General features: G+C 36.0%; 1 protein-coding gene across 7 annotated transcripts in view; it reads left to right on the top strand.

Moving 5' to 3' along the window:
• Positions 1-23,514, top strand: part of LOC308196930 (adhesion G protein-coupled receptor A3-like) — a 279,343-nt gene that overhangs the window by 12,578 nt on the left and 243,251 nt on the right. For 2 of the 7 annotated variants that reach the window (XM_080596691.1, XM_080596692.1), the window contains exon 3: positions 1,837-19,952. The exons of 4 other annotated variants lie outside the window; for them this stretch is intronic. Coding sequence is in view for 1 of the 3 variants with exons in the window: in XM_080596688.1 (XP_080452814.1) it covers positions 22,367-22,398 (32 nt within the window). In the remaining 2 variants the exon portion in view is untranslated. One more of the 7 variants, XM_080596688.1, reaches the window with a different exon arrangement.

Raw genomic sequence — 23,514 nt, 5'->3', positions numbered from 1 at the left:
GCCCTGTCCAGCCCGCCCCAAAACCCTTTCCAGCTCTGCATTTGTAGTATCCCGTGGCGAGAGGTACTGCAGCCTAACTGTGTGTTGATAAGGAATAGCCTCCTTTTGTTTATGTCTGAGTTTCAAGAGTTCAAAACTCTTTCTTTGGAATTTGTTTCAGCCAGAGCTGATGTGGTAATCAAACTCAGGAAAATGGGCTGCGTTCTGTCTTTAAGAGAAGAGCTCGTCTCGGTGTTTTTCTAGTTGTCCTTTTACCTTTCTCTTATTATCATTAATCACTGTTAGTAAGCTGAAAGGCGAGGAAGTGATGGAATTTCAAAAAATAAAATTTATGCTATTAATTTTATTCTTTCTTGTATGTAAATAGAGTTTTTTAACTTTGTGAAAAGAGAGCAATGATAAAACTTTTAAAAAATTATTTTATTTTTGTTTATTTTTTTAAGCAAAGGCATTGCATTTAGTGCAATCCATGGGGAAATGCATTGGTCTTCTAGAAAGAAAAAGGGAGCTCTGTCCCTACTTATTAATGAAAAATGAACAAAAGCTTAAAGTCAGCTTTCTCATTGGCTGGCCTAGTTTTCTCTTGGCAGATTGATAGATTTTCCTGCTTCCCTCTGTATTCCTGAATAATAAATGTATCTTCACTTTTACATGTACATTAAGGCCAATATTTTGTGGTTTGTTTAGTTATTGGTGCTATGGAAAGGAAAGAGGGAAGAAAGTATGATTGAGAGAATAACTATTGCCATAACAGCATGCCTGTGGGGGGGAAAAAAAAAAAGGGCTTTGGATCAGGTAGATGACTTTAAAAGTCACAGAGTACTGTTTGATTGGTCTCTCTCTCTCTCTCTCTCTCTTTTTTTTTTTTAAATAATTTTTCTCCTCTGCTAAAATCTTCTTTTTACTGGTACTGATGTTAGCAGTTTTCTTGTGCAGAAATATTGCAGCATATTGGTTTTGCTGGTTGCTACTAAGCTTGTGTTAAATCTTCATTTTCTTTTTCTATGTATGATTCAGATCACAGCTCTAAGCCTAATAACATGATAATAATGATTTAGTAGATTTTGTTACTTAGTGATTATGGGTTATCAGTGGAAGGAAATGGTTAAAAGAAAACAGAAGTGGAAAAATTACAAGTTTAGTGGCTCAGCTTTTGGACTGGGTGGGTAAGAAAACATGTAAAAATATTGATAATCTGGTTTTAAACTGTATTATTCTTAGCAGATCTAGATGAAGTCTTTTTGGATGCTTGCTTTCTTGAGATAGTTTTTCTATTTATCTCTGTGTTTGGGGACATGCCTGAAACTAATACTCTCAACGGGAGTTGAAGTCGATGATCCTTGTGGGTCCCGGGACTCAATGATTCTTGTGTGGGTCCCCTCCAACTCAGGATATTTTATGATTCTATAGTCTATTATTTTGTGAAGGATAGCCACTAAACCTGTTTTTCATCCATGTTTCTGGACCTAGAGCTATGCTTTGTCCTTTTAGTTGTTGCTTCATTCTGCACCATTTTCCTGATTTCCTGCCATATTGATGACTGCTTCATTTATGTTTTTGTTGTTTGTTTAAACTTGTGAATTATGGGAACCACCTTTCAGGAACTGGCTGTCAGGGAATTCCTCTTCCTGGGCCTTGCTAGGAGAGTTTTGGCCTCTGGTGATCATTCAGAGGGCCTAGTGTCTGCCAGATTCTCCCCAAAAGGGGAGATAATTAGACTAAGAGAATAGTATATGTATACTTCATCAACTGGATTGACACGTCTTGTGGAAGAGTGAAATACTTAAAAACTCAGGTCACTTCTTCCCTGTATTGATCTGTGTGAATGGTTTGAAGATTTACAGGCCTCATGGAGAACATCCTGCCCAGTCATCAGAGATGGATCTGCTCTGCCCAGCACTTTCTGCCTCTCTGGACAAATGTGTGCATTGCTGATAGAGTTGAAGATGAGTCAGAGTTGAAGGCTATCCTGAAGCCACAGAGGATGCTATGGGACTTGCCCTCACTTAAAGGTTTCCCCAACCCAAAGTGACTGCTCACTTTGAGCCTGAAAGTCTTCAATTATTATTATTTTATTTTTGGGAGGCAAGGGGGTGTTTTTGCACTGTATTGTAATAGAGGTTATTCTGCAGAAAAAGATGTATTGATCACTAAACAAATGACTTATTAAGGTTAGTTTGCCTGTACTTAACAGAGTAATAAATGAGGCTGGAGGGGAGGATGAGAATATGAATGGATGTCTGGAACATGTGAATACTATATTAGCTATCTACTCTTTCTTCTTCTGTTTTTCAGTGAGTTTCTGTGAGTTTCTGTGATTGAGAAGATAAAATTGAGATAAATGTCAGTATTGATAAATGCTAAGTGAAAAAGGGCATGTAGAACATTTTAACTTTACTTATGCATTGGTTGACTTTAAACTAGATGCTTGTTTTCTGACAGCTCAGCAGTAGTCAACACAAGTAACAAAAAAAACCATCTTGTTCCCACTGTGTAAGTGCATGGTGATGCATCTGCATCTTGGATGCTGTGTACAGTTCTGGTTCTTCTATGTCAAAAAGGGTATAGCATAAAAAGACAAGGTACAGAAAAGGGGCCATAAATGTTCAGAAACATGGAACAGCTTGTGTATGAGGAATAAAATAGCTAAGGGAGTTTTAGAGTTTTATCCTGAAACACACTTAAAAGTGAATAGGGAAGGTTATTTTTTTTAGGTTTTACATGGTATAGGATTGAGGAGGCAACAAATTATTAGTTAGGAGTTTCTAAGAAATAAAAAGTAATTCTTCATGCCTCACACATATTACCTGCAGGGCTTTTTGCTGTAGCTTTTGTATCTATGAATCTTTTCTTGACTGCTATCAAAGACAGGACAGTGATCTAAATAGACTTCTGTCTGACCTGTTCCTGATGACTTGATGCTGTTCAGTGTATTTATTCATGATCCAGATGGAAAATGTAAAGTTCTCAGAAGACAGGATCTGGAGGAATGATTACTGCCTGGGGCAGTTCTGTGGAGTAACCAGGATCACTTGGCAAGCAGGACTCAATAGATCAACATTCATTTTAACACGGCCAAGAACATTGTCAGATATCCAGAACAAAGAAAGTAGCTTGCACATGTACATTCCAGAAAGCAGTTCCAGCACTGTGTCACTGAAAAGCAGTTAATTATAATGGTGCATAATCGGTTAAACATCTGTTCCTGGTGTGATATTACTAAAAGTGCACTGATAATATCATCTTGGATCCAAAGCAGGGAATGAAAACCAGAATTAAGGAGTTGGTATTGCTTTTGTTTGCTGCTACTGGAAAAAGAGCCTACTAGAAAAAGTTGTTATATTTTAAAATTTCAAGGATGATTTAAAGACTAGAAAATGTATGCTGTAGTCTTCTCATAAATCTCTTGTTTGAGATTAAAAGGTTATTTGATCATGTCCCATATTTGTTTACAAAGAAGATAGATGTTTGATAAAAATAATTTAATTTGGAAAATGAATGATAAAGTCATTGAGAGCTCAAACCAGATGCATTTGGTATAAGAATGCAAGCTGAAATTCAAGTGACAATGATAACCTTTTTGAAGACAAAGAACTGTGGTGGATACTTCCTCCTTTTTTAAATTAAGACTTGGTATTGTAAAAACTCAACAAGAAATTGGGCTCTTGATGGAGCTTGTACTGGGAGAGGTTCTTTATCTGATGTGATTACATTGGTCTCTCCTGGGTGTTAATATAAATAAAATGGTGAATATCTGCTTCTAGACACTGACAGCTACTTACGTGAATGCTACCAAAATGTGATGTAAGTGTTTTAGGGTAGAGGCATAGAGTTACCAAGACAATCTACTTTTTCTGCATGGGAGAAGCTCGCATTCTATTCGTATACTAGTAAATGTGTGACTCTTTTTGTTGTTTAATACAGAAGTAGAATTGCTCTAGTATCAAAATAATTGTTTGTTGACTGTACAGTAGTACACTGTGTATTTGGAAATACTCAGCACTGGAAATTTTCCAGGTGTCATTTGGCTTGACACTGGCAAACATGTTCACCAGGTGGACTTCATCTGTGAATAGTTCTTCTGCTTTGAATTCTGCCAAATACTCTGACTCTAATGTAACTCTTGAGATGTCAAACATGGTGATTTTAATGGTGTTTGTTATTGTTACCCAATTATTTGATTTCCTCATCAATTTTAACCTTTGACACTTTACCTACAAAGTATTGACAACAAAAAAGATGTTCAATAAATATATTAGCTTACGAAGCTGAAATTTAAAAATAATCAGACCGTGTCTTCATGCTTCTGTAATGAACGCTATTTCTGTTTTTCCTGTCTGTTGCTGCCTGTGGGATTTTTATTGGGTGGTGGGTGTTGGTAAAAGGGATGCTGCTAAAAACAGTATCACTCTAAGTCACTTCACAGCAGCTTTATTGCAGAGATGAAAGTCATGAAGAGTTTTGTGATTTGAATATTACTATCCTTTGATCTTTAAGTTTCTCATTAAGTTTAATGTTTCAGTAACTCCCCAGTACCTTGCATTTTAAGTTTAAAGAAAAAAATGGAAAGAAAAAAGAAAAAGTGATTTTGGTAATTTGGCACTGTTCCTTTTCCTGTGCTAGGAAATGTGACCGTTTAGCCATATTAAAGAATTTCCTCTGTCTTTCATAAGATTTTTTAGAATTTGTAAAAAAAAAAAAGAGTAATATTTTATATATATATTTTTTTTAAAGGGTAAACTAATTAGATCCCTGCTCTTTTCACATCACTTTCAATCAAGTTTACAGCAAGTTGGAAAACCTACAGCTGTGGCTTGTCTGTGTAAAATTCAAATGATTTAGTTACTGACTGAAATTACAGCTATTTGAAAGAACAAATTAATCACCCTGAAGATGCACTGGTAAAGTCTTACATAATCTATGATTATTTATGTATTATTGATAGATAATCTATTGTGTAACTGGTATAAGCGTATACATTATATTATGCCAAAACTGTAACCCAAACGAGTAATCCAAGGTATTAGAGGAAAGGAGGAATATTCATGCTGACAATTCTTTAATCACAAATGCTTTCTAACCAGTTAAATTACAGTTGCTTCAATTTGTAAAGTAAAGATATTTGGAGGGGGGTTTATAACACAGCTTTCAGCTTTCTGCTGTGCAGAACATCCCCACTCATTTGGGGATCATCCCCACTCCCCAAATCATTTGGAATTGAATGATAATACAATGCATAGCTTTTTGGGAGCAGGGTTTATGCTTTAAAACCAACAGCAACAACAAAAGATACTTAAATCGCGTAAAACCAGCAAGCTTTTTTTCTCTTCTGTAACTTAAAACTGACTGACTATAACCGTCTTTTCCCAGACAATGTGCAAACTATTATAAAAGCATTCAACACCAAACTCCTTTGCCAGAATTCAGTAGCAGGATCTTGAAGCATTTTTATGGCATTCATACTGCAGGCATTAAGGGAAGTTGCTTGTTCCCTGCCTCTGTTCAGGTCTCTTCACCTCATCTGAAGTGTCTCCTGAGTATTAGGATGGGATCTGGTGCTGGTAAAATGCTTGTTGCCCATTTCTGGACATAGGTAGTGTTTTCACAGAAAAAGCCTTTCTGGGTCACATTAGTTTAACGGCACTGTTAATGAAGTCTGTATGTGACAGTTTTATGATACCATGTGTATGATCAAAGATTGTCGGTCTTACTTAATACAGTACATATTTATACAGAATTCTTATGAATTTTTCTTATTGTGATTCTTATTTTCTTATTATGATTCTTATGAATAATTCATAAAGAATTCTAAGAATTCTTTATGAAGGATTCGTATATAGCCAAATGCCACTGTCAATAAACCTAAACAGCAGCCAAACTGAGAAAATACAAACTGACCATAGCAGGTTGGTGTGCGAGTAGCAAAATTTTTACTCTGAGGATTTTATTATTATTATTTTTTTCCGGAATTGAATTATTTCCAGGACACAACTGTACAATATTTTATTTAGGTGTTTAAGTTATGGGCCTGGTGCGAGTGATAGCTTCAGGTTATCACAGGACTTATGGCAGGAACACAGTGCAGAACATGTTCTGTGTCCTTTCAAGGTGAATAAAATCTCATTTTACTTTTATGAATATGGAAAGGGGAAACTTTTTCACATTACTCTGATAGAAATACTTCAATAGATCCTTTTGTACAAGATGATAGTCTGGTACTAGGTTTATTTTAATCATGCAAGTGAGAGAGATGAATTCCTATTTTATATAGTGAGAAATCAGCACTATGTAACTGAGTATTCAAAATCAAAATCCATATATCTTTAATAATGTTCATTGCTTTACTCTTTTTGAAAGTACTCAAAATACAAATCTTAAGTTATCTAGAAAGACATTTTGTATAGTCTGACAAAAATGCAATACTACAGTATTTGTTTTCTTTTTAGAGTACCCTGGCTGACTTAATTTTAGTATTTACCAGAATTTGTAGTCTGGTTTAGAGCTAAATTTATGCCAACGTTACCTGTGATATTTGTTGATCTGGGTGTGTAGTTCAAAACAAGTTAAAATCGTGTATTCGTAATAAAATGGTTTTTGGAATAAAAGTCCATATTGTATTTTGAGAGCTTAATCTATCATCCTCATGATAAGATGCATGTTGAAGTTTTTCACAAATGACATTCACTATTTAGGAATATTAAAACAAACAAAGAAAACCTCCAAACACTCTGAGTCAAATATTATCTCTCTAAATTCTTTCATTTTGAAAAGTATGAATTTAAGTTGCAGCATTATTATTTTTGAGAGGACAGAGGAAAAAAGAAAGAAAAATGAGAAGAAGTAATGGTGATGCAGAGCTTGCAGAAAAGCTATAAACTGCTAAACATCATACAGATTCTGATGAATATTATCAATGTAGTGGAATATCATTCAAGTAAGTAATGGATAGTTCTTTAGATGCAGAGGGAAGGCTTAATGATTCATCTTTCAGTCCTATTGCATTGTCATATCTATCTACTACGTTACTACCATTTTATTTATTTTTTCATTACAGTAATACAAAGAAGAACCATTAGGCTGGGTTTCTTGAATGTGTTGTAAAGGACACGGCAAAGAATTTATTCTCTTTATGCCTAAGAAGTCATAGGTAACGTGTTAAAATGGCAATGGTGCCTGATGTGCTTAATCTGTAGGGCTGGTGGCAGAAGTGGGAAAAGGGCTTTAAGGGTGGTCTGTTTTCACAGCTTTTTGGTGTTTCCAAGAAGTTCTGTCAAGCTCAGAAGCTGAGCAATGTGCAAGTAGATTAACTGAGCATCTGCTGTGCTTTTACCTGGACTTTCATCTGATATCCCCTGGAAGACAGAAGGATGGGGGTGCTGGTGTCCAGAATGAAGTAATTCCTTGCCCTCACCACTATGTAAAATATATAAGCTTGAGGGCAAGCTTTATGAAGCTTGAGGGCAAGAAGGTACAGTGCTTCAGTCTGTCTGGAAATCTGGTATGAGGAAGAGAGAAAACTCTGTCTGCTTGCGATTACCAGGTCCTGAACAGCCCAGCAGCAGGAGTGGCTGTGAGCAGGTGTGGGACATTTTTGCAGGGCTTCTGTGCAGGCAGCATTGTGGCTGTGTGGAGTGAAATAGTTGGTGCTGAGGACTGGATGTCTGTCCCATGAAGGTTTGGTTATCACTTTGGAGTAGTAAGTGCTGCTGTGGATCTCCTTTACACGTATTTTGGGTGCAAGCAAGTGTGTGTTTGTGTTTAATTTCAGACTAACGCTAGTCTGGTCACGCAGGCCGAATGCTCCTTGCCTTCTGAAAGGCATTAGGTGCATTCCTGGATCTGAGCCTGAACTTGATTTCATCTGCAATAAATCCCATCAGTGTGCTCTCAGGCTGTTTTGCGCTGCAAACCAAAGCACAGAAGTGGGGATGAGCAGGAGGAGGAGATTCCCTTCAAAGTGTGTTCATATCCTGAACTCAAACACCAGTGTGGGCAAACCAGGGGTGGCAAGAAAAGACTCCTGAAAGACCAGAAGGAATAGTGCAGATTTTGATGCAAGTCAAACTCACTGAATTTCCAAAAACCCAATTCTCAAAAAGAAAAAAAACACACACACAAAAAACCCACAAACAAACAAAAACCACACACACACACACACACACACACACACACACACAAAACCACCAACAAAAACAAACCTACACACCCAAATCCTTACTGACTGTGTGGAAAAAACGGCCAAACAGTCATTGACCTCTGGACCATCTAATGACTGCTAGATTAAAATCCCATTTATTTCTGTTCTGTCATAGTCAAAAGACTGTTGAGCTTTCTTTTGGGAGCAAACCACAAGGAGAAAGACTAGGGAGATCTTCCCAGCTCTGGGCAACTCACAGCCCTGTTGCACATACTTGAAAATTACTTGGCGTAGTTTTATGTAATACTTCAGAAATTCAGAGATTCCACTTTATTTCTGCACACAAAATTGCTCAGAGATCTTGACAGGCTGTGTAGTATTTTTGTGCATCTCTGGTCATGTCTCTGGTTTGTGACATGACTGAGCTCATGAAAGTGAAGTAATCATATGCCTTGCAAGTGCCTGGGATAAACTGATTCTGGATATTTGCTAGGATCAGTTCTGAAATGTTTACTGAAACCTTTTGTAAGCATAATATGAAGTAATGGCAATGAGTGTTTAAAAATCAGCTGATTTGTTTTTGTTTTCCATATGGACAGAGCATTTTTAAATGATCAAGTTATTTGAAAAGGGAAGGAACTAGCTCTATTTTCAAAATGCTTCATTTCTTGTAATATTACCGTTTCCTGTTACTCTTCAGCTGATGACCAAGACACTTAATAAATTAAAAGGCTGAATACAAAGGATAAGAGTATGGAAGAGCAAGACAAGAAACTGGCTAAGCACAGCTGTTACACAGGCCATCTGACAACCTTCTGACTGAAAATTAGTGCATTCTCAGGACAGATTGATTTGTTTTACCTTGATTTAACAGAGTGAGTTTTAACTGTAACATCATGTTATATCAGATACAAGATACGTGGAGTATTTGAACAGACACATATAGGTTAAACATCCTTCTGTTAAGAAATTATTGTAACCAGCATTATACCATCAGAGAATTCAAGACTCGTGCTGCTGCAGGTCATAATTCAGGATTTTAGTATTATCCTGGTGCTTAGGGACATAGTTTAGTGGGGTGATATTGATAGTAAGGTGATGGTTGGACCAGATGATCTTGGAGGTCTCTTCCAACCTTAATGACTCTATGATTCTATGTTTGAACCATTGGCAGTAACTCAGAGCTGACTTTCAAAAGTCACTGTTGCCCTCTCAGGTGTTGCCTGCAGGGCACCACTGAGGTAGGTCCTTTTCCTTTAGGGTTGCATGTTCCAAATGGATAATCTTTAAATAAATACATTCATTTTCAAGTTGGTGTAAGATGCTTTTCTTGTGAAATTTCATTATCTAGGAAGGGGAGCTAATGTATTTCTGCTTCTATGCTTCCAAAGGAATCTGAAATTCAGAGGCAATGAAAGGAAAGTACTTCCCCCCTCCTTCTCCTTTTCCACTGGAGTGCTTTCAGATGAAACTTTGTGCACTTCCAGATGGTCTTTAGCTATAGCTGGCACCAGCCCTTGTAAGCCTGGCTTACTTCCTACAATAGTCAGTCAAAGTGTAAAACTGCCAGCTACAGGTAACTAGACATTACAATCTGTGTTGTTACCACTGTGCTGATTTTAATGTAAAATAGGGCTTTACAGATACATTAGAAACTAAACTGAACTTCACATATGGAGAGTGGTTGTTATGTTCTGGTGGTGTTTGGATCTCAGGCCTTCCCTAAGTCTGTTTAAAAACTGTCCAGCACCGACAGCCCTGTTGCTGATAAACCTCCCAGCTGTCACGCCAAAGTTGCTCAGCTTAATCAACAACCTGGTTTCCTTTCTCTTTTCTCTGGTTCCTGAGGATTTTCTCAAGACCCAGCCTAGCAGTAGCAACCATGGCAGTGTAATGGCTGCTGTGGCCTGATTTTTTTTTTTTTTTTTCCTTTCAGGAATGTCATGTGCTTGCTAGCCGATCATTCTTGTCTTATGCTCAGTCACTGGCGGAAAAAGGAGCTTCGGTAGGGCTTCGGGTCCTCTTTGGTTGGTTTGAGAAGTCCATTACTGACTGGATCCAAGCTGGAATCCAAACTGGAAACAGCAGCCTCCTTCAGGGTGGCCACTCTTGTGTCCATGTTTTGATCTGGAGACAGAGATTTTTGTGAGAAAATAAGAGTATGACAGCAATATCTTTGGATGGTCAGCTATGTATTGAAAATAACAGGCATAGTTCTCAGTGCCAGTTAAGACTAAGAATGTGATGGCTATAAGCAAATACTGTACCAGTATGCTATGATGATTGGCCTGTTTCTGCATGAAAATCAACTGCCATCATTTATTGGTAAAATACTGTGAAATACCTTTGGATTTCATAAATTATCTGAGAAGTAGGAGGGCTGGCTTTTGGGGGTAAGGGGGCTTATGTTTGCTGGCTGCTGGATTGCCATATTGGCTCAACATGGTTCTGACATTGCCTGCCAGCCTGTCCTTTTATCCCATGAATGAGTTGCTTGGTACAAGGTATTTGGTAGACTTTGAAGGTAATGCAGGAGAATTAAGTCATCAAATACATGCAAATTGCTGTAATAATATTTTGAAAATCTGGAGACCAGAAAAAAATGATTCCCCAGAAGGAAGATGACAATTCCAACATATTAACCCTCAAAGAAAAGTTTCAAGCTGAAGTGTAAAAATATAAGAAGCCTCTTGGATGCTGGCATAATCAAAATTATCTTGAAATTTATTCCAATACAGTTGTAAGAAGAGGGATTTGGACTTTTTATGTTAGGAGGGAGGAGAATGAAATGAAGGATATGTTTTAAAATACTTTAGTGACAGGGCTGTTTCCTAACATTTACGAGCCATTATCATAAATCATATTATTTTTGATACTTTTATTAGATGTTTATCCACTGAACCCAGAAAAAGTGTTTAATTTCTTTTTTCTTTTTTCTTTTTTTTTTTTTTGTTAGGATAGGATAGGGACAAAAACCAGTAGCGTACTGGGAGGGGAATATTATCCTTGGCAGGCATCAGGATTGCAGGATTTGGTCTACGCTTGGTATTCTTAAACTCTGCTCACATTTTGCACAAATGACTGCTAATGAGAAATCACTACTGGCTGTTAGGCACTCCTGAATTTTAAAACAAACCGAAACAACATTTTCTTAAATGCAAATTTTGGAATATAACAATATTTCTCTTCTTAAAAACAATAACGTCTCCCTTAAAATATTTTTACTTAAGGAACTAGAAAAGGCAAGCTTCCATTTCTCTTTTTCTATGCTGCAGTAATGTTTTGGAGTTCTGAACAACAACAAAAAACATTGTAAAGGAGGAGAAATTAAGCAAGTAAAATTTAAGTATGGCACAAATCTCACCTATGAAAGTAATATTATTTAGACAAAGTTTACCACTGCAGTATATATTAAAGAAAAACAACAACAAATAAAAAAAACAATCTTAGACAAAGTTCTTTCATTAAAATAGAAATACCTAAATGAAGCAGAAGCAGTAAAGTTAGTTAATCTGAAAGACAAATTTGAAATTGCTAAAACCAACTAATACTTATATAAACTGTATTTGAATGCAGGGACAGAAATTGTCAATGAAAGTAATATAATTTCCTTTAAAAGGAAATTTGGAAAAGGAAATGTAGATGGAGAAAATCTGTTTACAGTAATTCCTACCTTTGTTTTTTGGTGCTGTTTATTGCCAAAAGCAATCAGAAATGTATTTTAAATGTGAGCAAAATGCAGGAAAACCTTCATGAATGCTGATAAAAGTAGTTAGCTTATGCTGCTATAGTTGTTTTGATAATTTGCTAAATGTTGACATGTTAAACAAAGTTCATACCCTTTTTATTTATTGGTGCATGTCAGCTTCTGTTTTAATGTAGTGTAGGCTCAGGACAATATATGCAGGGTAATATTTATTTTTATTTTTGGCAGGTTCAGGTTGGCTGCACATTTTGTTATTTTACTTTTTCCTTCCATCCACTTCCCTTAAGTCAGGAACCATAGTTTCCTGTAATGTGGTTTTCAGATATTCTCTAAGGAAATTGAATTTCTAGATTCAAAAGCTGCCCATCTCAAGTTCAAGAGCTCTTCTTTCTTCTTGAAAACATATTTATGAAACTATATAGCTTAAGAAAATTTTAATCAGTCTCATGAAAGTTCTTTCTTTTTAAACATAGTAGGAAAGCTAAAGGAGTTTAAAGATAAAGGCACATTGTTAAAGGTTAGAAAACTGTCTTGAAGGTTCATAATAACACCATAGGATTTAGGAATTTAAATTCCTTTTATTATAGAATCAAAACCACCCCTAAGCATATAAAATACTTTGCCTAGTTTGCAGACTTAACATTCCAAAGCAGTATGGCCAAGAGCTCTGCTTTTATTTTGAGCTTATGGAACTATTAGGAGCTCAGTAGCCTTCTCTGGGGAGTAGAGTGAATGTTGTAAAGTACCAAGTCCAGTTGGAAACCAAGCTTAGTGTATTTTTTTTAAGTTATGCCGCATGTTAGAAAGTAAGATATGGGAATTTTCAGTTGTTTAAGTGATAATTCATTTGGGAATGAATGAGGCTAGTGGTGGTTTGCAGTTGATTTTTGCTGCTCATTCTCCTTGAAACTGTGCAGCTACAAAATAATGCAATATAAACTATTCAGCAAGAAATTGTACTAATATTATGAGTGTTATATGCCTTGGGCTAATGCAGCTTATAAAATCTTGTAGCAAGCTTAAGGAAATATAAATGAAATAATAGTGCGTGCACTAGGCAAGCTTGTTGTTAGAGACTCGGTCATTTAAGTCATATTCAAGCTAAATAAGAAATCTGTTAATCTTATTCTTGCATACCTCTCAAAGCCCACAATCATTTTGTATATATTTTTAAAAAATTATGTAATAAATTACTACCTAAAATGTGTAACTGCTGACTAGTCAGTGGTTAGTTGATGATTTACAGATGGGAGTGAGATGATCCAGATTGTAGGCCAAAGAGCTTTTTATAGTTCTGGTATATCATTTGTATAAAATTACAACCATGATGCTTTAGAAGAGGGGAGATCAAGTAGTTAAAGTGTGTTACCTCTTGTTAGGTTACTTACCCCAGATCTGTTCCTTATTTGAGTATGGTGAACACCATGAAACTTGCTGGGGGATTCATTGCAACCTCTCTTTGTCAGGCATTTCTGAAATCTAAAAAGCGCGAGGGAGTGGAAAAAAGTGAATTCACTTTTATAAATTCAATCTGATCCAGTTAAGTATTTGCCTCAGTCATTTGCCCATTACACAAGGATGTTGTGCAGTTTGCTGCCTTTGTCTTGGATCTTCTCCTCATTCCTTCTTTTGTCTCTGTCTGTAGACCAGGATCTCTCTTCCACACTGTAGGTCAGGTAGTGATAGACTTCAGTTCAACAACTTCAGTTGTTGAACCAAGGGAAGGCAAGAGATTATTCTGATAATAGTTTCTAAGGCACATACATTGATACTCTGTGTTGGTAAAACAGGTACTCTCTGAGAATAGTCTAGCTCTTTACAAAGAGTTAATTTTGGTGAACAGCTGCTTAGAAATGTGAAAAAGCCTTCTAGATTTCAGTGCGACTTGCACTGCTTCTCAGTGCTACTCAAAATGGGTAAGAGTGGTGGACTCAAGTATTCAATCAGTGTAATTCAACATGAATGGAGGTGGCAGGAAGTATGGAGTCATTTCTCTTGTAGTTGTTAAACCTCTATTAAAATTACTGCTTTGATTCTCTGAAGGTACAAAAGCAGAAATAATACCTAAAATAAATGAGATGTCTTAAAGTGACAAATACCAAAGTACAATGTATGGACTATCCCTACCATTGTTGATTTACATTCGCAAGCAAGGAAATGTTCAACTTGAGTTGCTTACTATTTAATAATGTTACTAGCTTTATAAATATGTAATATAGAAATAACTTGAAGAAAAGAGTTCTCTCTCCAAGTTTGGTATTGGTATATGAATATTGGTATTTGGTATATGAAAACCACTAGTCCATTATAGAAGGGGAATAGGTGTTCGTGATGAAATCTATAAAGTCTTGAAGGTGTGTGTAATGCTCTGTCAGGCAGTGTCAACAGCACTTTGAATAGTTTTTATATTTTGTTGACATTCTCCAAATGAGATGGATATTTGACTACTTTACTCAGTTCAACTCTAGAGTATTTCAGGAAGTTGTTACGCATTAATTTTATGCTTTGATGGGGGGGGATTTTTTTTTTTTTTTACTTCTTGAAAGTTGAACTAGAACAGATGCTATGGTTTTCAAGGTATCTGATTTCAGGCTCCAGTGCTAGCACTAGGTCCTTAAAATTCTGAAATCATCTTTAGAAAATAGTCTTTGAAAGGTTTACAAGAGTAACCATCTTATTTTGGAGTACAAGCCATAACTGCAAATGCAATTTCATCTACATTTAAGATAAATATGCGGTCACACAAACCATAGTAATGGTGATTTATCACAGCTGTAAAAGGTCGGTACAAGCTCAAAGCCTTATCCAATGCTGAATGTTTTCATAAGACTTATTGCCAAGGTAGCTATAGAGGGGCTTTTTGTTTATAGTATCACAGATGATTTAGTTGATCAGAATGAGAGCAAGGTGGCAATTTATAATTGACAAATTGAGCAACAGTTTTTCGATCAGACAGTATTAAGTGCAGATGAAAGTTCAATGAATGCCACTACAGTTTTTCGTAGCTTTTGGTGGCCAAGCATCTACATAAAAGTTACTGTTAGGATTTCACCAAGATAAAACTTTTTTAACCCTTCCTGGGCCAATTCCAAATGTAACTACTACAGTGAGCTGTTGTGAGTAGTGAATGAAAGTACTTGTCATTAGCTGGGGTCACTTGTCATCTTAATCTTCAGAATGGCTGTAAATTTTCCACCTTGTGCCCTTCAAATATGTGGAGAGATTATCTGTGAAGAAATGTTGACAGTCAAAATCTTCCTTTCAAACTAAAGTGCTTGAAGAATTCTGTAAAAATGCCACTGAGTCCAGCAATATTTTTTATTTATCTCCTACAATGAAAAGGGAGCTGAAAGTATAGCAGGCATCTGACACCTTGATGGAGTTCTTTAGCTGCATTCTCAGGCAGGATTTGTTTGCTGCTGCCTTAAAATTTATAATGAACTGTGTGGATCAGCAAACAGATTTTCTTGTACTGGTTTTTAGGTCTTTGGGTACACAGCATCTGCTAAGTGGAAGAGATTTCAGGCTTTACAGCTTGACTTTGCAAAGTCAATACTTCTTGGGTGGTGTTCCAATTCTTTTTAGTTTTGTCTGCTCAAATTATGTTAAGCTATCTCAGAATTTCTGTCAAATCATACTGGTTACAATTAGAGAATGCTGCTTTAAAGCTCAGTTGGATATTCCTCAGTGTTCGGCAGCATAAAGCAGATACTGGTTTTCCAAAGAGGCCTGAAAAACACTTGTTCTCTGACTTTAACAGCAATATGATCTGGCACAGTATCTATGAAGATAACCATACTTAGTGTAACAGTTTTTAAAGGCACTGATGTGGCCTGTCTGTAACTTAATGCTGACAAAACTCACAATGGCCATTACCCTATCTAGGATTGCCGATGCTTGCTGAAATGATGTTTCCAGTTTTTATTGTGGCATATTATTCTCTGCAGGGTATTACCTGAGCATATCCCTACGTCTATCTCTTACGAAGGTAGTTAATTTTTGTGTCAGATGGTGGGGTACTGACAGAATGAAATCAGCCTTTGCTCTGAGATTTTCTGTTTCCTAAGGATGCTGTTCAGAAGAGTACTTTGCCTTCCAGCACTGGGGCATCAGATCTCCCTGGAGGGAACCACCACTCTCCCTGCCTTTCTCTTCAGACATGTCATTGCTGACATAAAGTTTCAGTTGCACTTCACACTAAAAAAAGAAAACCACCATGAAAGCTTTCACAGAGAGATTAGCTGGGTCTTCACTGAAACAGAACTGGTTTAATTGGAATCTTTAAAATGAACATCTGAATATGTTTTGGTTTCTGTATGCAGTGATTTAATAAGAAGCTCAGTCTTAGGGGTGAAATTAGCTTTGCCCTAAACAAGTGCAGCTGAACTTGTCTTAAGCTTTCCTATGTTGGCTCAGACATCTTAGCTAATTCTTGCTCACAATTTTTGCTCTTGTGGTAATTCTCAGCTATATAATTCTCATTCAACCTAACACTCAGGTTGAAGTCAGTGAAGTGGGAAGGAGAGTCACTTGCTCAGAGCTTCAGTCTGAAACACCGGAAATTTGATTTTGTTGCCAACTCAGCCACAAGTCCAAAACCGCACAAATAATTCTCTTTCTGGTAGTTTAATTCACTGTCTGTGAAATAATACTTACAGAAATGGCTGTAATTTTAAGGGCAAAGCATACTCAGATGAGCTTTATAAGACAATACACAATATCGCTTACAGTATTAGGGTCTTGATGAAGACCATCTCACTTTTTTGCTTCTGTGACACCATTCTGGGTTTTGCCTTTGATCATAAAGACTGTGTGAATGTTTATATATTTTTGTTTCCATTATTCTTTTACTTGCATTTTAACTGTGTTTGATGGCTATGTTATTTTGCACTGGGAGTGAGAGAGCTTGAAATCTTGTGTTTATTCATGTCCTGTGTGCTTATCCGGATAGATTATTGCAAAATAAAAGCAGTACCGGTTCCATTCTGCTAGTGAGAGAAGGCTTGGCAATGAAAAATGACCTTTGACATTCAACATCATTCACTTTGCCATTTTAAATATCTGAAAATCTGTTTCCTGAAAGAATGCTAAGAAAATACTGTTGGACAAGTAAAATACCTTCCAGAGTAAGTAATGATATGTTTATATATCCTCTAGTTTGCATTATAAAAGAGAACACAAGAAGATACTGCCTTTCACTTTTCTGCAACTCCCTTTTGGCTCTGATTAAATGAAACCAGTTTAGCTTAGCACATACAAAGAACGTTCTTCTACGTATAGCATGATAACCGTCTTCCGATGCACATATGTATCACAATAGATAGCTGTTATGCTGTTTGTTGCTGTAGATGCAAGAAACATCAAAAACAATTTTAAACTGCAGCAATCTTGGCTCTGCTGAATTCCGTAATAATGTCTGAACACCTACACAGTAGTGGCTGAAAAGTAAAACACTTCCTCTCTTGGAGTGATTGGTCTGTCAAAGGAACGTTTCTGAACTGTGCATCTCCAAAGTGTCAATGAAATGAAGTAAATTTACAAATGGAGTCTTTGTAGATAGAAGTTTCAACTGTAAAAATAGCATCTAGGAAATCTATTTCCTATTTATGTAATATAGGATTTTAAAGTTCTGGCTGTACAGAGTATCTGATTATTCAGCAGCAATTGTATAGCCTTTAGTTAAGATGTGCTTCAGAGTTAACACTCCAGATATTTTGCTGTGAGAAGTGCCCTTTGGGAACCATGGGCACTCAAAACTCATCTGCTTCATGAGATCCTCAGATCTTTACTCTGGTTCTGACTTCTGCTACCTTGAGAAAGCTCCAAGTGAGTGTGAAAGTTCTGTTGATGTGGACTCAGCCATCAGCAGCTCCCAGGTGGTTTTCCAATTCCATATACTGGGCTTTGCCCAGTTTGCCTTCTGCTGCTCGCCCGCTCTCCCAGCCTCGACTTCCTTCCCTTTGCAAAGACGTGGCGATTCTGGTGAGGTCCGGAGGAAGTGAATGGAGGGGACTTCAGGGGTCACTGCCTGCTCCCTCCTGCAGCAGGGAGGTACATAGCTCCCTTGATATTTCAGGCAAATATTTTTATTTCAGGGTTCCAAGCTCTTTTCTTGGTATTTACGGTGTTAGAGTTTGAAGGGGGGAAAAAGACATTACTGCCAAATTTTTGTATTCCGAAGTCATGAGTCAGGATTTAAAAAACAAAAATAACCACAAACCTTTTATTCTAAGGATTCATCTATTTAACTAGCCATTGTTGAACTCTGTGGTGCACTTAGGTCAGCTTTTTGAGCTTTTATTTTTGCATCTGCAATAGCTGGAAACTTTCTGATTTAAAGACAGTTAAAACAGACAACCAGAATTCTCAGATGGAGATGGAGATTAAAAAGCGCCAAATCCCTCCAAAACTTCATTTCCAGACTTGTCATTTTGAAGCAAGATATATTTCATATATATAAAAACATTTTTTAAAATGAGTGGAAAAGAAAATTTGAGAATGAAAGTCTTTAATTTGTATCAGACATTTTTTTATTAAGATTAGAATAAGTAGGCAATGCCAGTAGAACTTGTACTTTTACATAAATTCTCTATATTAGGTTTTCTGTTACATTTTTGAAAAAGTTTACCTTTGAAAATGAAATTGCTTTTACCTAATCTTTAATACATGTCATTCAGTCAGCTCTGCGGATGAGGTTTTTTGATAAGTTTTATCTGTCCTGTGGCATTTATTTAAACTAATTTGAGCTAATCTCTCAATCTTTGTGAGTGCTTTCCTGCAGTTCTATAAGAATTTGGAGTCTGACAGAAGATAAGTAAACAAATTTTAGAGAAAGGATCCCAACTAGCAAGGAATACTGAAGGTAGCTAAATTCAATAAAGGAACCGCAACAGCAATAGATATGTAAATGAAGTTTGAAGAAAAATGATCATATTTACCCTCTCTTTAGTCTTTATAATACCATAGTGTGAGGGGAAACCTTATTGAAAAGACTTCAAAATATTCCAGTTTAATGTCACAAGTGTTATTTCATAATTCAGAGAGTGGATGTTACAAACTTTTCCTTCTAATCCTGATTTTTATTTATTTTTATTTATTTATTCTATCTGTCTGGCTCTTGTCAGCCTTTAAGAAATATTTTGTGTTTTCAGTCTAAATCCATTGAAGGGACATCTACTAGTGATTTGCTGTCTTAAATAGTGTATGTTGGCCATCTTATATGCTAACACTATGTGCACACTGTATGTCTTTGACAGATGATGTAACTTCCATACCTTCTGCTACACCCGAGTGTCTGTTACTCTAACAGTGTCTTGAACACAAAATGAATACCTGAGCTATTTATTTGAGGAGTTATTTAAGGACCTTCTCATTTTTTGTCATTCTGCTTCATTTCAGACAGGTCACACTGCTTTCCTAAATAAAGAACACTTCTGGAGCAGTTTAATAAATAGCTGATTAATTGTATGTGTACTGGACCAGTCTTAATCTTAGTTTCCATGAGATATTTTTCTTCATTAGTACTCACATATCTGTATCTGCCCTGCCCCTTCTATTTTATTTTCTGCTTTTTGTTTCTTCTCTTCTTCCTGTGGACATTATCTGTTTTTATGGAAATGAATAAGTGCTACTGGTCTCACTACTGGTCTCACTCTCTTATAAATATATAGCAAATAGCAATTTCTCTTCATGTCATTTCAGGCCCCCCTAAAAGGTGCTATCACTTTCATTATTTATTGAAGGTTCTGAAGACGCTTCCGAAAAATGAATATTTTTTTTTTTTTTTTTGTAGGGAGACTTTAAAAAACACTAAAATAAATGAATAGGCAAACCATTAGCAATAATGGAGCTTCGTTTAACAGCTGTGATAGCTTCAGGACATGATTCCCTACAAAGGCTTTGGAATTCCTTGTGGATATTGCTGCCAGAGTTTATTATTGTAAAAGTGATGCAGTCAGCTACAGATACTGTAGAACTAGATGTATTAGGAGCCATTTGTCAGAAATGCACTCTGGGAGGTAATGTTGAATACTTGCAATCAAGTATCAAAAAAAGGTGGTTGAATGAACTGAACTCTGACTAATATAAAAGAAACAAAGACAAAGCAAGGTAGGAAAAAGTTATTTTGTGATGGAAGTCAGATAAAACTTTAGTTTTGTTGTTGTTGTTTGTTTGTTTGTTTGTATTATTTATACCAGTGTTTTGAACAGTTACGTTGAAAGCTTTATTTCTAAGATTGCAGTTATAACTAAAATGGAAAGAACATCAAATATTGAACAACAGAGCCTTGGGAAGATAACTTAAAGTACCTGAGCTGATAGATAGCATTTGAGGCTAAGATTTAAAAAAAAAAAAAAAAAAAAAAAGATCATAAGTAAGACTGTCACTGGCCATTTTAGCTCTAGAAGCAGAGAGGTAGGTGCACTTGGAGATGATTGCTCCTGTGTTACATTTGTTACACTGGGTGAGAACTGCTTTCCAAAACTGCTTATGGGAATCTTAGGTTTTAGCCCATTTTCTTAAGATAATTATGTTGTTCTCCACCAGTGCAAAATCCACTTGCAGAGGTAAGAAACAAGAGCCTGGCACAGGCTTAAAATCAGTACTGCTAGTGAAGCAAACTGAGTCTTCTACCTGTAGTAGTTCATTATTAATTCAGTGTACTTATTTACACACCTTAATATATTTTTCAGTCTGGAAATTAAAAGCTGAAAGCCTACTTATTTCTAGAAGATAACATGAAATATTTGCTTCTTTCTGAATATCTAGTCTGTAATATTATATTAACATGGAGAATTTTTAAAGTAATCTCTTTAAGTTGGTGCCTGAAACAATAGAAATTCTATAGAGATTAAGAGTAAGGAGGACTTCATAATTTAAATGTACTTTCTTTTGGGCTCATTGTTGCTGAAATGGGCACTGAATGGTCACTGAAGCCACAAGTGCTAGGCTCCCATCATAGGAAGACTGTGAACCTACTGGATAGCTGGGCACATATTTCTCTCTGTGTTGATGCTCAAAACCCAAGTTTTCAAAAACATCCCTGAACAACATGATCTAACTGGACCTGCTTTGGGCATGAGGTGGATCTGGAGGTCCCTTCCAATCTAGGTGATTCAGAGACAGCGAATTAGCTGTAATTAGACATGTAGTCCTGCATTTACTATCTCAACTGGGTGCTCTTCTGAATCTCAATTTTTAAAACCATTTTCAAGCCATTTTCAGTACCATCAAAAGAACTGTAAGCTGATATGATAGCGTGTATGTGTTATGCAGGGATTGCTGGTTCTCTGAATTACGTATGAATAATCACCAACTGTTTCACATTTTGGGATCCCATTCTGCCAGAGCATATACCAGTAGCTGTCTGCAGTACTTTAGAAAAACTTTGTCACTCCCTGTTTATACTTAAATCTCTGCTCCTGTCAGTCTTCTTTGAAACCAAATGAAGCACCAAGAAGAGTGTTTTGATGTGCAGTCCTACTGGTTGAGGCAATATAGAGCAAACAACTTAGATTTAATAATCTAGCTCTTTAAAATGTCTCCTTACAAGAAAGGAGTTTCTCTTAAAATTCATCTAGGAATAATTTTCTGCTGTCAGATGTGCCTTTTTTTTCACGCTTTCAGTTTTCATACCCAAAGGATACAGAATGAGTTTTGTATTTTTATTGAATTATCTGTTGATATATATCATCATTTAAGAAAACACTACTGCAGATATCTCTTTTGCAAAACACAATTACAGTCCCAGCAAAACGTATGAGTTAAGATATAACTGTTATAGAAATAAACCAGTTTGCAAGGAAATCAAAAAAAGTTACTACAGTGAAAAAATTTTACTGTTCTTCTGGATTTATATTTAGGAGTTTTACTGTTTATCTGTTGTAGTAACTGAGACATGCATATTTTAAAGTCAATTCTGATCATGTTTTAGATAAAACGTCATCTATTTCATCATAAAGTCATGTCAGAAATAATAGGTAAAATCCAGAATGCAGTTTTAGAAATACAAAAATAGCAAAACTAGGAAAAGATGGACAGGTGTTTCAGGTTTTAAAAGAAGGGAGCTGGCCTGAGTAAGAGTAGCAATGTGGAAAGAAGCTAAAAGGATCTATGAGGGAAATAAATAAAAGGTAGTAGAAAAAGTGTATTAAACAAGGAATGGTGACTTAGGAACTGTTAATCCTTTTTCAAAGTGACTTAGAAAGGTGTAGTAAAATCCAAAATAGAAAAGGTGAATTATTTCTAATAAAAATTTAGACTAAGGAAATTACTGAAATTTAATTATTCTTTTAAACTTAAACAAGGATTCAGAATTTATTTGAAGAGTAAAACTACCCAAATTCATTATAGCTAATGTAAAGGAACAGGTTTTGCTCAGCTGCGAGGCAGATTGGGATGCTGATGGTTATTTGAATAAGCTGCATGGTGACCTTACAATGAATCACCCTGGCTAATTACTTCCAGTAACTTTCACACCATTTTAAAATGGGGATCCTAAATGAACTCCTTGGCCCACTGAAATGTGTAGAATTTCCTGTCCTAGAGGAGAAAGGTAGGCTTCTCAGGCTCTTGTCTATCTAGATGGTGCTGAGCATAGTGAAATGCTCAAATCTGCACGTTGTTCTTGTGTGTTGTTCACTCAGCTGTTCTGCTCCTCCTGATGTTGTTTGCACTATAGCTATCAGTGAACTGTATGAAAATATGAATGACTAAAAAATAAGAATGTCTTTTCACCGCAATGTAAACTGAGTTGAATGAAAAGCAAATGAAAAGCTAATTCTCCTATAAACAGACTGCATAAAATTCATTTACATATTATACCAGCTTATTCAGTGAAGAACTGAGATTTATTTTCTATTAGTCTTAATTTTTTCCATTAAAAACGCATTTTAAGTATATACGTACGTGTGTTTGCATATATATATATATATATATATTTTAAAGTCTATGCGAGGAGTCAAAGGCAAAACCAGGAAGAACATGGCGTGCAGACCCATGCTGTCATGCCTACATATGCTTTCAGAAAGTGTGTTACTTAAAATTCAGATGTAAGAATTCCCTTCTCATTGTAGAGATAGTTTTGAACAATTCCTCTCTTTCTCCAACGAAAATGTTGAGAGTAGAATCTTTTGATCTTCAGAAACTAAGGCAAATAAATTTAATTCATATGAGTAATTCTGCTAGACTCAGTAGGACTCATCACTGAAAGTTAAACACACATAAGTATCTCTTGACTAAAGATTGTGCATGTGATACGTGTAGCAGCATAGTCCAAAAGTTCACTGTTTTTCAAAAGGTATAGTGGAAATGCTGTCTTATCAAAAGATCTTTTTTTTTTTTTCCCAAATCACATTTTAAAAAGTTATCTGCACTGAGATAAAAACCTCTTAAAGCAAGATTTATCTAGACAGTTTAATGACGTTATAATATGCTGTAGTAAAATAGTAATGATTCATCATGTTTTTTATATCCTCAGAAATTCAGTTTTTCCATGATTTCAGTGAAATAGGACCGCACACTTCTATTCTGTGTACTGCTTATTTTGTCAAACCTGCTTCTACAGTTACCCACTAATGAAATAAATTTTTAGGTGTTGAATTCCTTGAATACAGTTAATTGAACTTTAACTGTAGAATTGCTGTAGAATACTTTAGGTTTCCACTGATCT

The sequence above is a fragment of the Anser brachyrhynchus genome (genome assembly GCF_964034855.1).
Source record: "Anser brachyrhynchus genome assembly, chromosome: 6".
Classification (NCBI taxonomy): Eukaryota; Metazoa; Chordata; class Aves; order Anseriformes; family Anatidae; genus Anser; species Anser brachyrhynchus.
This window is presented reverse-complemented; position numbering and strand designations above follow the sequence as displayed.